At 45.1% G+C, this 17,497-nt stretch overlaps 1 protein-coding gene across 1 annotated transcript in view; it reads left to right on the top strand.

Annotated features, from left to right (window-relative positions):
• VPS13B (vacuolar protein sorting 13 homolog B) overlaps nucleotides 1-17,497 on the top strand; it is a 2,934,705-nt gene that overhangs the window by 37,935 nt on the left and 2,879,273 nt on the right. Inside the window, exon 2 of the mRNA XM_085605186.1 lies at nucleotides 15,062-15,226. Coding sequence (XP_085461312.1) covers nucleotides 15,080-15,226 — 147 coding nt within the window. The 5' untranslated portion in view covers nucleotides 15,062-15,079. The remainder of the gene's footprint in view (nucleotides 1-15,061; nucleotides 15,227-17,497) is intronic.

Genomic DNA, 17,497 nt, shown 5'->3' with positions numbered 1-17,497 from the left:
CAGCAAATGGCAGAACCATATCCGATAGGATATGTAGTAAAACTTATGATAATGGAATCAGGGCAAGTAATATAGATTACATTCTGGTTCACTTGAAGATGTGGTATACTCTAGTGGATATGGTGGTTATGTCACGGATCGAAAGTGACCACAACCCCCTAGTTGCTACTTTTGATTTGGGTCTGGGAGATAGAAAGGATCGAGTTCCTGAAATGACTTGTCAGGCTGCTGTTTTATCAAATGATGAACGCCACCTTAAGTGGCATAAAGTTGCAGAGCACCCTGACCTCTTAGACAGCATCAAGACTAATGTTGAAGATGCGCTGACATCAATAATGGCAGGAGGAACTAAAAGTCAACCTCCAGCTGTAATTGAGAAAATACATGAAAAACTATTTACCAACCTTAAATCTTGCTTTTGTAGATCTTTCTCAGGAAAAAAAGCCACTAGAAGCAAACAGGAGGAATGGTATAACGCCTCCTGCAAACTAGCTCGTAGTGATCTGGGACTTGCTCTGAAATTAAAAGATCCAAGCAAGATTAAAAAAGCCCGCAACACCTATAGGAAGGCCCAATGGAAAGCAAAAAAGGAATGGGAAGAGAGCGAGTGGCAAGACTTGAAGACAGCATGTATTGACAAAAACCAGAAAAAGTTTTGGGACATATTTAAATGGAAGAGGGGTGAAATTACTGACAGCCCGCACAATCATGTCCCCCAGAGCTCCTGGGTCGAATTTTTTAAGCCACAATATGCAAAAGGCGCTGAGGAGATCAGTATGCTTCACCAGGAGAGGGTGTTTTACAATAATCCTGTTTTTTATGTTGAGGAGGTTGACTTGGCGCTTGACACGGTAACCCAGGGACGTGCACCCGGCATGGATTGTATCCCGGCCGGTGTATTTTTGCACGATAGACAAAGATGGCGCCTATATATCACCTACTTAGCCAATGCTATAGCTCGGGGAATGGCCATTCCCCAATCCTGGAAAGGTGCTGAAATTGTCCCGATATACAAAAAAGGGGATAAATCGTTGGCCAGCAATTATAGGCCAATCAGTTTGATTGATGCTATGCAAAAATTTTTTGCCCGGCTGGTCTTGGGCAGAATTCAGACCTGGATGGAGGATAATAACATTTTAAGTCCTCTCCAGGCTGGATTCCGTCCAAAAACCAGCACTATAGACCAGGTTTTCAGGTTCATTGTCCTCTATTGGAGGACCGTGGTCATAGGAAAAGGGGTCCTGTACGCAGTGTTTGTTGACCTGCGGGCGGCATTCGATCTAGTCCCGCGCAGCAGACTATGGCAAGTACTGGAGGGGCTGGGGATGGCACCGGAGTTGTTGGCATTGGTCGTTCGTTTGCATGAGGACAATTTTGCCCGGGTACGGTGGGGACGGCAGGGTGAGGTTACGGAGCCTTTCCCCGTCGAGCGAGGAGTTCGGCAGGGTTGCGTCTTGGCACCGACCCTGTTCTCACTCTTCGTGAACGGGGTGGCCGAGTTCCTCTCCCGGGTCCCCTCGGATGCCCCGGCCATGGCAGGTAATCTCATTCCAGTCCTCATGTTCGCGGACGACACCTTGCTGATTTCCAAAACTCCGAGTGGCCTGCAGCTCACCCTCCGGCGCTTTGAGGAGTTTTGTTTGCTGCGTGGACTGGAAATAAATGTTGCCAAGACCAAGTTTATGGTCCTTAACGGTCCTAATCCGTGTAAGTCTTACAAACCTTTTAATGGTGTAATCCTTATGAACGGCATGCCTTTAGAGCAGGTTGACGCATTCACTTATCTGGGAGTCACGCTACAGAAGAATATGCGTTGGAATAGTCAATTAGACTTGTCTATATTGAAGTTCCAACAACAGACAGGTTTCCTTCTGAAAAGATTTAAAACCTCGCAGTCACAACCAATTGGCCCACTCCTCGAGATATACTCGATGAAGATTCGTAGCTCGTCTTTATATGGTTCTGAGCTATGGGGGTACGGCAATAACCCAAAACGTCTGAACGTTATGGAGAGCGAGTTCATTCGGAAAGTTGTTGGTGTGCCGCAAAGTACTCCCTTGTTACCTCTATTCTGGGACCTTGGTCTGAAACCCTTACAAGATACAGCCTATTTGCGGCCTCTGCTGTATTGGCGCAGGGTTTGGTCAACCGAGGAGCTTAAGCATTATGCTATGGGCCTAAAGGAAATTATGGAAAAAGATCTTTTTCATAAGATAGAGTGGCTGAGGTCTATAAAATCATTACTTTATAGAGTGGGATGGAACAACCTATGGGATGATCCCCAAAATGCGGTGTTCCCTTCAAAAGAAACTCTTAAGGCTAAGTATTGGGAATTGATCGGTTTAGAATCAATAGCTAAGGGGAGTACATCCCATTTAACAGCCAGATACCTAGCAATTAAGGCCTACCCTAGACAGGAACCATTCTGGGGCTTGATTGAAGCCCCAACTGACCGTAAACTCTACTTTCAGTTTAGAATAGGTACCCTCCCGATTCGCATCTTTTCATCTAAATGGGTTAAAGGGTCTCAGGATAAATGTCCCAAGTGTCTGGATACGATCGAATCTTTGAGTCATTTTGATTTCTTTTGCCCCCTCTATGTGCTCCCACGTAAAAAATGGGTACTACCTGTCTGTCGACTAATAGGCTTCCAAAGGCATGAGGAGGCCATAAGAATTCTGTGTACAGATCCGAGCCCGATTTTGCAATAGCAATGGCAAAATATATAAAGTGGGCTTGGATAATACGGTCCAGACAGATTAACACTAAAGTACCCAACGAATAGGCGCCTGTATTTACTTATTTTTTTGTTCATTTATATATTTACTCATATATGCAAAATGCTAGTCTGGGATATCTAGTCGTTTTTATAGTTTATTCTAGAGGTGGACTAAACGTTGTGTAAATATGAAATGTCCCTATCTATTTGGACGTACAGGCATCAACATTGTGTATGAAAAATGGTGAATAGCGCAATTCATGGCATTTACTTATAAGAATTAAATTGATAACTATGTTTTGGTTTAACCTGTATCGATGTAAATGGTTGATGTATGACACTTTTATGACTTAATTGTCGAATAAAGTTTTTTGAAAATTGAAATTGAAATATGGCTCCAAATAATTATCAGTGTCTGAGATTATTTTAGGTATTCATTCCATCAGTCACTTTTTTATGCTTTCCTCAGTTTCCATAGTGAATACTGGTAACAGCCTGATGTTGTTATCACTTGCTGTTTAAGCTATATCGTCATACTGGTTAACAGTCCTCCCTCCTTTTTTGTCACCCGTTGTGTCTTCAGTAAACTCACCGCTGCCTGTGGATCTGTGTAGTTTACCTTTTTGGATAATCTTTAGTTTGGCTGTGTCTAGCATGGTGTAATTCAGCTTTTGGTTTTCAGCTTCTTCCTCACTCCCATTTTTAGGTTGCAGCTTACCAGACAGCGCAGCTGTCTGGTTTGCTAAAGACCTCTTGGGACCTTTCAGAAAGTCTACGTAGTAATGCATTCCGTCTGTTGATTACCATTGACTTTGTGTTTTGTAACTCGCATTTCCTGGCTTTCTATTTGCTTGCTTTATTTGCTTTAGGCTCTCCAGGTTTTGTTCACCCCTCCTGTTGCCTATACTGTGTTTACTGTATTCTTCCACAAACTACCTTTCTGCAAACAGGCCTTTAAATCTTGTTCTTATCTTGTCACATTTGCTGTGCATTCAAAGACCAGGGTCAAATGTCAGGCACTGTCTTCCAGAGGGCACTAGATTACTTTTCTTTCTCTGACTTCAAAGTGAGAGGATTTATATGATAATCTTGCTAGATACTGGGGGTTGGAAAAAGACTTTTTCTAGCACACGCCAACATTTAAATGAGCTGTGTAAGTATTTCAGAATATATCCGAATTAGGAACACAAATTAAACATTTATTTGTTATTTCTGAAGTGTGTTGCAAACAAATACTTTAATATGTTCAAAACAAAACATTACACTAGGTGATGCAATTTCCACACATTTTTGTTTGTGCACTGTATACTTCTGTTAGTAAAACTATATGTCTGTGCAAATATAATAGTCATTTCAATTAAAAACGTGTTGTATGTAATGGCAGTGCACTACCATATCATGCATACTCCACTCCTCTGCACAATTCCACACCACTGCACTGTATTCTGTACCACTCCACTTTACACCACTCCACGCCACTGCACTCTGCACCACTCCATTCTACGCAACTGCACTCTATGCGACTTCACTCTACGCCTCTCTGCTCCAGCCTGTACCACTCTAGTCTATGCCAATGCAATCTTCGCCACTCTACAATACTGCACTCTTTGCCACTGTTCTCTACATTACTCCAGCCCTGGCCACACCAGTTTACTCTGCACAACTCCACTCTATGCCACTGTACTCTGCGCCAATACACTCTACGCCAGTGCACTTTACTCTGTAATAATTAATTCTATGCCCCTGCACTCTATGCAAATCCACTGTATGCCACTTTAATCTACTCTACACCACTTCACTCTACGCCATTACACTCTGACACTCTACGCAACTGCACTCTACCCTGCACCTCTCTATTCTGCTCTGAAACAATCTACAGTATGCCAGTGCACTCTACGCCACCCTACTCTTAACCGCTGCACTGTACGTCAATACACTCTACACAGCTGCTCTCTGTCGCTGCACTCTACTCTGCAACACTGCACTGTCCACGACTGAACTCTGTGCCACTCTACACTACTCTACTTTACTCTGCACTCTATGCCACTTGACTCCGCTGTGCGCCCCTCCACTTTACTCTGCGCCACTTTACGCCACTGCATTCTACGATGCTGAATTCAGTTCCACTGCACTCAGTGCCACTATGATCTGCAACACTCTACGCCAATGCACTCTATACCAGTCCACTCCACTGTATGCCACTCTCCACAACTCCCCTCTGTCACTCCAATACAGGACACTCTGTGCCAAGCCTCAACACTCCACTCTGTGCCATTCCACGCTATGACACTCCACGTGACTCTCCTCTACAACGCTAACTTTTAACCATGCAGAACAGCAGCAATGCTATTGTACAATATGGCTAAAGGCTAAAACACATTAGCCAAGCCAATAGCTCTTGCATAGGTGAGAACTAAAGGCTTTGCCAATGCTTAATTGCATCTCTTTTTGTATTAGTTTCCCCCAAAAAAGTGAACCTTACATTCCACATCTAGCTACAGTGGTATACCTAGAATGTCAGGCAAAGCACAAATATTTAAAAAAACAACTCCTCGCAGCTTTATGGCAATGCATTTTTGCTGTGTCCGAACAGGATAGCCATACTCTAAACATTGAAGTAGTGTTGTGACGTATACATGGTAATCTGTCGGACATACTTCACAATAGGGTGGACATTGGGGTCAAACTTGTGCTCCCCACTTTATAGGGTTCTCAAACTTCGACTGCTATGGACTCTCTTCTGAATTGGCAGGCAGTGCAGGGCAGTGTTGAAATTGTAGAAATAGGCATTGCAAGGAGGCCCCAGGAGGTGCCCACAACCAATTCTTGATGCAACGTAGCGGTGTGACCATGGCACAACAACATCGTCGAAATGTGTGCCTCGGTGCGGTGTCTACAATCAATCATAGGCATTTGTATAGCGCACTGCTCACCCGGAGGGTCTCAAGGCGCTGGGGGGGGGGGGGGGAACGCTACTGCTCGAACAGCCAGGTCTTGAGTTGCTTCCTGAAGGCGAGATGGTCTTGCGTTGTCCGGAGGGGGATGGGGAGGGAGTTCCATGTCTTGGCTGCCAGGTAGAAGGATCTTCCTCCGGCGGTGGCTCTGCGGATGCGGGGGACGGTGGCGAGAGCGAGGCTGGCGGAGCATTGCTGGCGGGTGGGCTTGTGGAAGGTCAGGCGGCTGTTGAGGAACTTGGGGCCCAGGTCGTGGAGGGCCTTGTGTGCGTGGGTGAGGAGTCGGAACGTGATTCTTTTGTTGACGGGGAGCCAGTGCAGGTCTCCGGAGATGTGGCTGTGTCGGGGGATGTCCAGGATGAGTCGTGCTGAGGCGTTCTGGATCCGTTGGAGATTCTTCTGGAGTTTGGCGGCGGTGCCAGCGTAGAGGGCGTTCCCGTAGTCCAGCCGACTGGTGACGAGGGCCTGGGTGACCGTCTTCCTGGTCTCGGTGGGGATCCACCGGAAGATCTTTCGAAGCATGCGCAGGGTGTTGAAGCATGAAGACGAGACGGCGTTGACTTGTCTGGTCATCGAGAGGGAGGAGTCCAGGATGAAGCCTAGGTTGCGTGCGTGGTCCGTTGGCTTGGGGGTGGCTCCGAGGGCGGGGGCCACCAGGAGTCGTCCCAGGCGGAGGGTGATGATCCCAGGATGAGGACCTCCGTCTTGTCTGAGTTCAGTTTCAGGCGGCTGTTCTTCATCCATTCGGCGACTTCTTTCATCCCTTCGTGTAGGCTGGCTCTGGCGGCGTCCGGGTCGCTGGTGAGGGAGAGGATTAGCTGGGTGTCATCGGCGTAGGTGATGATCTTGAGGTTGTGTTGACGTGCGATGGTTGCGAGGTTACATAAGATAGCTAGGCCACTGCCAAGAGCCTCTGGTAAGGCTACAGATCACAAGAGCAGTGCACAGTCCCCAGCTGGGTCGACTCGAGAATAATCCACTGTAGATCCGAGTGCCTGTGAAGCCAAAGCAACTACCCAGCTCAAGCAATGTGAAGTGGCCTCTTTAAACATCTTAGGAGTGTTTTGTAGTGAGGTATGCGATCTCAGTTTAATCTCCGCTAGTCAAGCTCAACCTGTCATGTGCAATGTAAGGAAGCCAGCTGTAAGCAGGTCGCAGTTAATTCTAGTGCTTGCCCTCTACAGGTACCTGAAACAGTGCAGTCCCCCACCCTGGTCTGTGTTAGGTGAGGGTGATAACAGCAAATAGGTGAGACTGCTTCCTCCTGTGTTTTTACGAGGTTCCAATCATCACCCAAGGGGGCAATCCATTCAGATCGAGGCCTGTTGCAGGGGACTGACTGCAGCACACCTAGCCATGACCATTTTAGCACCCCCTGGATTTTCAGCCATAGGGAGATCTTTGCAGCGCAGCTCATCCAGAAGCAGGGATAGTCCCTCAGTAGTGCACCACTATTTGGTCCCCTTGCACAGCCAGTTGGATTGAAGAGGCCGCAATCCAGGGGACCACCTAGACTCATCTCTGGTCCCATGGCCTAGCATCTTGTCATCAGGAATCCACAGGCACAGACCCATTTACGACACAGACTCCCTCATGATTGCGGCCGCCATCCGACTTGGTCAGTAACATTTCCAGTTGAGAGTCAGCAATGGAATAAGTGAACAGGTTGAATGGCCACACCTCTGTGTCCTGGCTTATCCTGTTGCTTGCTTGGCCAACACGTCAGCAAACCCCTCCTCTTACAGGCTCGCAGCAGTCCCTGTCACTGCGGGGCCTCCACAGGAAGTGACAGGGTTGGGTAGGGTGGCTTCTCCGTTCAACTGCTAAGGGTATGTCAGGAGCATTAGAAGGTTCCAAAATCACTCCGTATTATACTCCAGCTGTTTTCCTCCGTGCCCAGTATTCTGGGGCAGTTGTGGAGCTTGGATGAAACAAATTATCTAGGATAAAGGGCTGGGTCCACTGAGCTCATAAGAACACAGCCATTTTGGTGGCCGACTCTGGTGCATCCATCAACTTGTATAACATGGAATTGACCATAACGTTCAGTCCTTAATCTATTGAGGCTGTGGGGTAAATTCACCAAATGGTTGAATTCAGCAAGTTCGTTGAAAAGCTTGATTGAACCTCATTCTTAAATTAAGGTGAAGATTATAATAAACAGCACTGCATATGGGCCTCTTACTCTTTGCCCTATATATTAGTAGAATACAGTAGGATAGTAGACCCTGACACCCACGCCAAATACTTTAGGTAAAAACAGCTGCCATTTCGGCAGGGTACTGAATGTCATAATGTTGGAACCAATTTTCCTAGACCTTAAGTAACTTCATTGGGCTACCTCTACTCTTATACGTCACCTTTTCCGCCGCTATGTAGAGGTCCAGCCGCGATCTCCATTTTCCCACAGTCGGAACCTCCAGGGCTCCCCACTGCCTTGCTATATCCCGCTTGGCTCCACAAGCCCCAATTTGCAAAAGAGTAACTTCGCCCTGGGAACGTCCACGTCTCCCGGGACCTCCAGCACAATATATTTAGGGTCAAGAGGTATGCATGCCCCCAACACTCCTCTGAGCGCCACAGCCACCAGTGACAAGTATATCGGGGTGGCCGGACAGCTCCACAGCGTATGAATAAATGTGCCCCTGCAGCAGAGATTTTACAATGCCCTCTCTTGGGTGCATCAGGGCCGTTTCCAAATCTACATCTGCAAGTACCTATCCCCTCCTGCACCCCCTGCCTTGGTCCTCCTCCCAGTGAGCCCTCAGCTTAACCAGTGTGTCTGGCATGTTGTTGAGAGATTTGTATGGAAGGGGGATAGCCTTTGAAGGTATCTTCTCAAGGAGCAGTCGGCCTTCAAAAGGGATGTACTCTGTCCTAGGGATGGGCGGAAACAGAAGCGAGGAGGTCATATGGAGGTAATGGTGAGATTTTATTGAAAGGAGGTACCACTCCCAAAGCAAGGGCAGGAAACAAACAAATGCAACTCTTCAATCCCACCAGGGCAATAAGCCCAAAGCACAGTCTTGACCAATGTCCAAAAGGGCCCAGCGGTCTGCCAGCTTTACGAGTCTTCGTCACTTCGTGGTTGTCTGGTCGGGTCCCAAAGTTTACCAAAAAAACAAGAAAGCAAAAAGTAGTGGTCAGTGTCCGTGCTCTACTCGGTATAAAGAGCTTCCACCACACCTCGTGTGGGATTGGCCAAGGGAGTGAGTGAAAAAGAAAATAAAGAAAGCAGCGAAAGGAAAGTCACCCAGCCTATATTCCCAACTATTTGTCTGGGACTTCTCCCTGTTATACTGCCCCCAAGCCGTTATGGGTAGGAACGGTTTTGGCCATACAATTGGGATAGGAGGGGGCTCTTGGGAGTCACTATGCCAAACCCCCGTTCTCTCCGCCTCCCCCTTCTGGTGTCCCTCTGCCCGAGTTACATACTGCTTCTGCCGCAACTCTCCTGCGCTGCGGCGACTCATGCACGTCCTCCAGGATCCACCAGTCTTCGTACCACTCCTCTGGATTCTCCAGGTCTCCGTTTTCCTCCTTTCTCGCCTCTGCGATGTCCTCCGGTCCGCCAGCACTGTTTCTTCTCTCCTTCGCTCTCCGTCTTTCTGACGCCGACGACCCTGTCACGGCTTCTTCAGCTTTTATGGGACCATCCCCGGAATCCTCTTGTACTCCGGATTGGTTTACTTGGATTTCCGGTCTGGCCCTCCATGGAGTGACTGCTTCCGGGTTGCTTTTTGCGAGCTGTTTGAGGGGAAAGTCCTTTGTTACTGTTGTCAGCTCCTCCCCACGTCCGTGGTCTTCCTCCCGACTATTCCGGTAAGGAACCCATAAGGGGGGTACAGGAGTGATAGCGTGCTTGGCAATGGTGTTTGGGGGTGCCGCCTCAAAGCCTCCCACGCCCTCTCCCTGTCACGTGTGGTGCAACTGGGAGTATTTTTAAGTATTGGGTGCAACTCATACTGTACTCTCTTTGTAGGGAGGAGAAGGTCATCAAACCACCCTCCTCCAAGAGGATTATGTCACCTAGTTAAATCAGTGTTGGATTTTCACAAAAATAGTTTGGGATCAAGATTGTCCTCACAGCTCATCAATAGAGGATTAATAACATGCTAGATTGAACAAGAGCCCTATTAATGCTCATACTAGTGCTACACTGCAGTATGATTCTAGGGTGGCTATGTTAGTGCTAAACCCACTTCAGATCTCCTAGTTTCTGCTAGACTAGAAAATGTGCAAATCCATCCAGCACATTAATTTGGTAGAAATCCCTAAACCATGCATTGTGGCTTGGAGCAGGCTGGCTGGCCTAGTGTTAGGGTATTCATGTTCTAGTGGCAGCCCTAATAATTTCACCTTCTTTCTTTTGTACAGTTGAAATGTTGAGCCTTGATAGCTAGGGCAACTGCAGAGTAGATAAAATAAAAGTCTGGCATTTGGGCAGTGCATTACTTGGATCTTAAAGTTTGTCAATAATAGTAAGAAAATTTAAACTTTCTATTGACAGTCCTAAACCTTGAGACTATCCGAGTATGTATTTGTCCAATTTTGACCATGGTGATCCTGAAGAGCCTATTGGGCTTATACCACCCTTCCGTATTGTACAGTGGCTTTTCCTTTGAACAGGAGAAAGATCCAATCTGAGCTAGAATGCAGCAAACATCCTAGACCCTTAAATAGTACAGGTGCTGGACAGGGCCAGAGCTACAAGTGCTCCCTGGGAATAATGGTTGGGTGTTTCCAGGCTAGCCAAGCTAATATCTTTGGGCATTATGAACTCCTTTGGTTATTATGAGTGGGGAGCTCTGGAATAGCCATAAAAATCTGCAATGGTCCCTGTAAAAGACATGAGAAACTGGATCCACCTGTCTTCCTTCCTCTTAATCTACGGGAGCTATTGAGACTTGTAATCACTGCCAGTATTTGTCAGGCATAGTCAGAACTCCCAACCCACCCTCTTGAGATGCTGTGATGAACATTGGTAAGGATTGCCACACGCTTGCACTGCTGTGTGGCTTTAAACACTTGTGGTTCCAGACCAGCACATTTGTGACATCTCTGTCTTCAACGCCAGATAGGTGGCTGGCACTCAGCTAGTTCTTTCATCTACTTTACGTCTCTAAACTGTCAGAAAATGTGCTGGTTGCTAAATAGGATGATCCGTCACAAAGCAGCTGCACCTTACATGAGATTGACACTGCTGAAGGCCAACCACTCACACGTACCAGCTGGGAAATACAACTGAGTGGAGTTATGTGACACAAGATCTAATCTGTTATTGGAAAATGCTGCCAGGGCACAATGCTTAGAACATCATGAGATTATATTAGCAGGAACAAAGACCAAAATAAGAACATATAATGTTTATGAACAGACTGTGGCTTGAAAATCCAAATATACTCTTTCTCATCTCTGGTCCGACAATAACTTAACCAGGAGTGGGGGTGGGGGAAATTAATTAAAAATAACATTTAAGAATTTTGCAGCGTACTGGGAGATGCTAACTTGATTAAAACTTATAACTGTATTTGGATATAAGTCTATTGAACTGGGAATTCTTTGATATTTCTCAAGTATTCGATATGGATTAATGTAATATAGATTCCGACGGAGTCAGCTGGTGGGGAAGTTACAGGAGGTCAGACTTTGAAAAAGGGCACTATGTTGGATCTGTTCTTTTCAAATGGACCACACCCAGACGATATTCCTGTCAATTTTTGAGTCAATAGACACTAGTAATTTGTGGAGTCTCCTAGGGCATCGCATTGAGCTCTGTTTTAGCCAAGCGAAGCGTGTCTTCCTTTGCCTACCTCATCGAGTCATTTCATCTTTCCTGTATATGTTATGCTGATGAAACTCTGCTTCTTCCATTTGATAAGAACACCAGTGTGGCTCAAATACATTTCAAATGGGCCTGGGGTGGTGGCTGACTAAATGCCCATAAACTGCCCAAAGTTAAACGCAAACAAAGCCGAGGTCATGGTTTTGGGTGGCCCTCCCTTGATCTGGTTTTCAGATGCAATGGGCCACTTCCCTGTTCCTACTGGGACAGTCAGATAACCAGATGTGGTGTTTGATGTTGCGTTTCCTTTTAAAACTCAAATTTCCAAGGTGTTTGCCACTTCCTTCTCCACCTCCACCTTGCAAAGTTGTGTTCCAAACATTGGGGGTGATGTCTTTCCCTCGCATGATGTCTCCACACAGAATGACCGTCACTCTCGAGACCATACTGGTGATTACTTTGCTTAAAGTGGAAACTGTACAAATGATTCGGCTATTGCACTTGTTGGATGATGAGCAAATTTAATAAACAGAGTTTTAAAAAAAAAAGAATGCTAGCTACAGGCTATATGGCTCAGGAAAGGAAAATCTATCCCACGATTCCACTATCTTTTACATGTACTGAACTTCAGTTATCTCCTGAGCATTGGCCGAATATGCGATAGCATGTCAAACCGGATGATTTTTCGAGGCCTTTTCACATTTGCACACATCCAACTTCACCCCATTACCTTGCTTCACTCCATTACCTAAAGCTGCTAGTGATTGACTGTTGAAATTGTTGAACATTAATGATTTTTTATAAATTGACAGATTATTTTTTTGGGTTCAATAAATATATCCAATTGTATGTTCGGGATTTAACCTATGGAAAACAATAGCAATATTTGCTTTGATTTGGTAATAGTCTGTTCTGTAAATGCATCTTTAGAGATTTGTGTGTTCTGTCGGTCATAGGTTTTTGGTTCATCACGTGTTTATTTAGTTTTCTTAATGCAAGAACATCGCCTTGCAAGGCTAAAATATCCCTCCCTCACACCTTTTCTCCATACTCAGGACTGACTGTTTCATCTCTTGAAGTCCTCTTCCCAGATGTGGCATTCCCATTGTCTGTAGTCACTATCTTGCTTCATATTTATCAGGAATTTGGTGTTGGTACACCAATTGCCATTCTTTAAAGCCCTGATTGCCCTAGGGCATATGATTTCTGTGCATGTTTTCCCAAAGTTGGACAATAATAGCACCCACAAGGCTATCTCCCTCACTTATAATAAACTGATCAATAAGTCACCTGATGCCCTGGCCTGTCTATGGGAGCATTGGGAGCGAGACCTTGAGGGCCTGGAAGATGGTGAATGGCCTGATGCCTCGGCGTCCCCTAGGGAGGTGTCCATAAGGTCTAGGCCTAGTGCAACAAAAAAATTTGCATTGATGTTATTCTGCATGCAGTACTATGGTACAGATGGGCAAGGCAAAGACTGCACTGTGCGTTAGGCACTGTGGCCAAATAGGAACGTTTTCCACATGATATGGAGTTGCCCAGTAATTCAGCGCTATTGGATATCAGTGGTTACTGCCCTCACCTGTATTGATCAGATATGGATGACATTGGGATTCATGGTGGGCAATCGCAACATGGCGCAACTGTAGAGGACGGTACTTGCTTCACAAATGAATGATTGGAAATGAGACATGGATTGGTGCATGCTAGGGGAGAGAGAAGCCTCTGAAAGCAGGGGCTGCCCAAAGAAATGGATTTTGAATGATTATGACTTGATCCTGCAATGTGTAATGCTAATAGTCATTGTTTTATTGTTCGCTTTATTTGCAGTAAAAAAGATCTTTAGAAGAAATAATAATAGCACCCACATCTATAAGGAGGAGCTTTTGTTGCCATTAATGCAGTGGATGTTTCTTTTCAGGCTTAAGAGGTACCACAAACTTGGTACCAAATGTGTATTTTTCTCTGCCACATTTGCTAATATTTATTTAGAGGGATACGCCTTGCCTGACGCCAAAATGGCCTCGCCAGGGAAATACCATCGGTGAAGGAGGATCCCGAGGTTTTTAACTGGACAAAAATCATTACTGAATAAAGAATCTCAGTACAAGAGACAAGACAAACTGCTGAGTCACGGGGTTAAGCAGTCCCCCTTAAGCATCACTCCTTACCTGGGACTTACCTGACTCTAAAATGGCGCCCAGACTCAATTTATGAATATGAAACCCCCTTCTTAGCGTTGGGCCCGTTTACCCTACTTTCTTAGGCTCCCACAAGGTTTTTCACTCCCACTGCTGATCTGCCAGATCTGACCCGCTTCCCAGCCACCTGTTCCCTCCCCCATCCCCCCCTTTCCCTCTCTCCTCTCCTGGGGACTTGTTTATTCAGTTATTGGAGTTTGCAACAGTAACTATTGTAACCATGTGCCCTTTACCAAAGCACTCCTTATCCCCTTGTTGGGGAGGGATCCAGCATTTATACCCTGGAGTCTCAGAGACCCCTCTGAGAGAGTCCACAGCGTCAAGGGAGCCACATACAGCGAAGGTGTGGGAATGACGCCCCTTGCCAAAGCACTCCCTCTTCCCTTGTTGGGGAGGGATCCAGTATGTATGCTCTGGAGTCTCAGAGACCTCTCTGAGAGAGTCCACAGCGTAAAGGGAGCCACATACAGCGGAGGTGTGGGAATGTCCCAATTTCTACTGGTATCACAGCACACCGGATGTTGGTCTTTCTTCGTCTCCCGGTTCGTGTTTCTTTCACCCTCCACCACCTCTTTCCATCTTTCATTCTTTGTCTACCTTCCCTGTTCCTATCCCCTCTCCACTGAATCTTATCCCTTGCCTCCTTTTTCCCCTTACGTATAGGTCTTTAACGCATGTAACTACGCTCCAGCAACTTGAAACTTGTAACGATGCTCTGAAACTGTGTAACTTGTAACAATGTAACTTGTAACTATGCCCTGTAACAATGCTCGTCCTCATGTAAAGCGCTCTGATACCTCCGGGTCTAGCCAGCGCTATATAAAACTTTTAAAATAAACATTTGTTCATGCCACTCACTGCTAAAAATCTCTTTAGGTATATGTGATTATTGCTCAGCTTCGAGGAAAAAGTTTTCATATGTTGGCTACCTGACAATTGGTCTATTTTATGAGAGATATTTTGATTATTATTATTAAATATTATAGCCAAATCGTTTCTGTAAAGCATGATATTTTGTTGCTCTTTTAGGATCATAAACAGAAAATTCATGCTATATCGTAAAACAATTTAAAAAAAATTGGGAGTGAAACATTTCACATATAACTCCCTACACTGTTAATGGCTTGAGGTAAGTCAGTTCTTCATTAGTAATGGTCCTCCACCTGCACGGTGTTCCTATTGTCCTGTTGTCACATCTAAAATTATCCAATTATGAATTTGAATAAAAAAAGCCACAGGTTCTTAAATATACAACCCTTTCTACTGTCTGTATTTCAGCCTATGTCGTAAAGAACTGGTAAATTAACAAACTTGTTTTAACACTACTATGACCTCATTTTGTGGCTGATGGAGAGAAGGTTGTGTAATGAGTGGATTATTAATCTGTTATATTCCTGCACAGGTCTGTAACTCTGCCAAGATGCTAGAGTCGTACGTGACTCCCATTTTGATGAGCTATGTGAATCGCTACATCAAAAATCTGAAGCCTTCCGATTTGCAGCTGTCACTCTGGGGAGGAGATGTGGTGCTCAGCAAACTTGAATTGAAACTTGAAGTGTTAGAACAGGTAAGTGAGTATTTTCTATTGAACCACATTGTATTGCTGGTCACACCTGTGGTGGGCAGTCTATTTATATTCAATCTTGAAAGTCGTACAATGTCTATTCTAAGACTGTTACTTTATTAAGAATATGCGGCATGTTTTAGGATCCAGGAAGACCAACCAGATCTTGGACTTCTTACAGAATCCAAGTAAGTTCTTAACCTGCAGCCAGGCAGGTAGAAGGGAGTTCCAGAAATGCATCATGGTATGAAAAAGAATCCCTACCCTTGTCGTGCTTACTGTATTGTCGGATTCTAACAAGTTTGAAGGAGATGGAGCAAAGGGTGTGTGGGCTGTTTGTAGACCGTGATTCCATTGCAATGATGAATAAGGAAGTAGTGAAGTGCTTCATTATTATTTCCTGGACCTTATGCAGGAGAAGGTGTCTCAAAGATTTGAAATGTAAAATACCAGCCTTCATCACTTATTCAGCCTCAGGTGCCATAGTTCTTGTTGGGTGTAAGAGGAGTACGTTTAAGTTTTAACTACTAGAAGAGCTTGAAAACTGAATGTTAGAATGCCCCGATCCAGAATATCTTATTTTGCTGAATTTAGTTTGAGGAATTATTTTTTATTTAATGCTTTTCTATTTCATGTGTGCCCCAAAGTGCTTCTGGATTGTTGTGTAAGTAGCTAGTCTTTATGTATCGTTTGTATATCACTTCATAGCCCTAAGAAGATCATGTATTGCTCTTCTGATTTACATTGAGCACCTGGTCATCCTATGAACATTCTTGAAAGAGTGTTGGTTGTAGTGTGGCCTAAATGGGAATAGTTTGTGTTTTGAAGAGGTGCGAAGGTGTGTAATCATGAGGAGTGGTGGTGTGTGTTAGATTAGGCACAGCCACATACACCAGTTGTTACCATATTTGCATGGACCGTGTTCTAAATAGACGTGGCGATCGATTGTTGTGGTGTGGTCAACAGAGAAGGTATTACAGAAGCCGTTCCCAGTGATGAAGAAAAACCATGGTACACAACCATAATGTCATGTCCATCGTGCAGTACTACAAGGCCTAACATATTGGGAAAGTGATCAGATATCAGTTTATGGTGTCTTAGCATGTCATAGGGTGACAATGCTGAGACCCGCTGGCAGCGCAGCCACCTGGAAGTGACATCTGTAGCCTATTTAATGAGTAAAAGGGCGATTTTGGATGGTAAGAAAATATTTTGTGGCACTTTAAGCACATGAAAACTCCTAGATGTGAGGTGAGCCTAGAAGGATTTTGGGGGAAAGCCACATCGCTTATTTGATTTAAATTCTTAGTGGTGCTGAATAGACTCATTCTCTTAGGTATGGTGTTCCATAGTTGGCAGGTCTATGCTGAGAAACTGCAAACTACTACGGAAAAACCACCTACGCAGGTTTTTCTGAAAAGGATAGGTGCAGTGCCATTCTTGATCTAATTTCCCTCCTTTGGGTGGAGGGCCTGAATTTGGACGTGACAATTGCTATATTACTATGGATTGCCTGGTAAGCCGTCCATAGTCATTTGAAAAATATTGTTTTTACCACTAGTAACCAGTGCAGGACCTTAAGGGGGAAGAGTAATATGGTTGCGGCAGGCAAGAAATTAGTCTGACAGCTGCATTCTGTATTAGTTGGAGTTTGGTGATTACAAGTTTTGTATGCCAGATGTGGACTCACCAAAGCCCACCAGCACTAGTGCCATTATGGGCTGGACCCTATGGATATAACCCAAGAAAGACTATTGTAATGTTTGCATATTGTTGATGGTGCTTAGCGTCAAGTTGTTTAATTGGCTTTTGAGTCTTAAGTTTGTAGTCCTTAATCACACCCAGATTCTTTACTTCAGTCCATGTGGTGGGGGAGTACTACGCCAAGCATTAGTGGAGTCATAAGTTCCTTATCTGTTCACAGGTGAGACTTTTATTGTTTGAAGGGTTTAGGTTCAGATTTCGAAGCACCCAAGTGTCTACTGCTGCAGGAATTTGAAGATTCCAGATGTCTGCAGGTCTGGCAGTTTTCACAGTTTTAGAACAATCTGTGTATCATCTACATAGATGTAACAGGCAAACTTGGAATATTTGAAAAGCTCAAGACGTGGTAACAGATGTATAGTAAAGAGAAAAGGGAAATGTATTGGTGTTGGGGAAAGCTACCTTTTGGGAGCATGGTGCTAAGAAAAATGCAGGCAGGGTCACAATTTATTTTGTGTGTAGGGTGCTGCCTTAAATCCCTCTATCATTTAGCCTTTGGGGTAGTAGTTG

This window comes from Triturus cristatus, chromosome 5_1 (genome assembly GCF_964204655.1).
Source record: "Triturus cristatus chromosome 5_1, aTriCri1.1, whole genome shotgun sequence".
NCBI lineage: Eukaryota > Metazoa > Chordata > Amphibia > Caudata > Salamandridae > Triturus > Triturus cristatus.
This window is presented reverse-complemented; position numbering and strand designations above follow the sequence as displayed.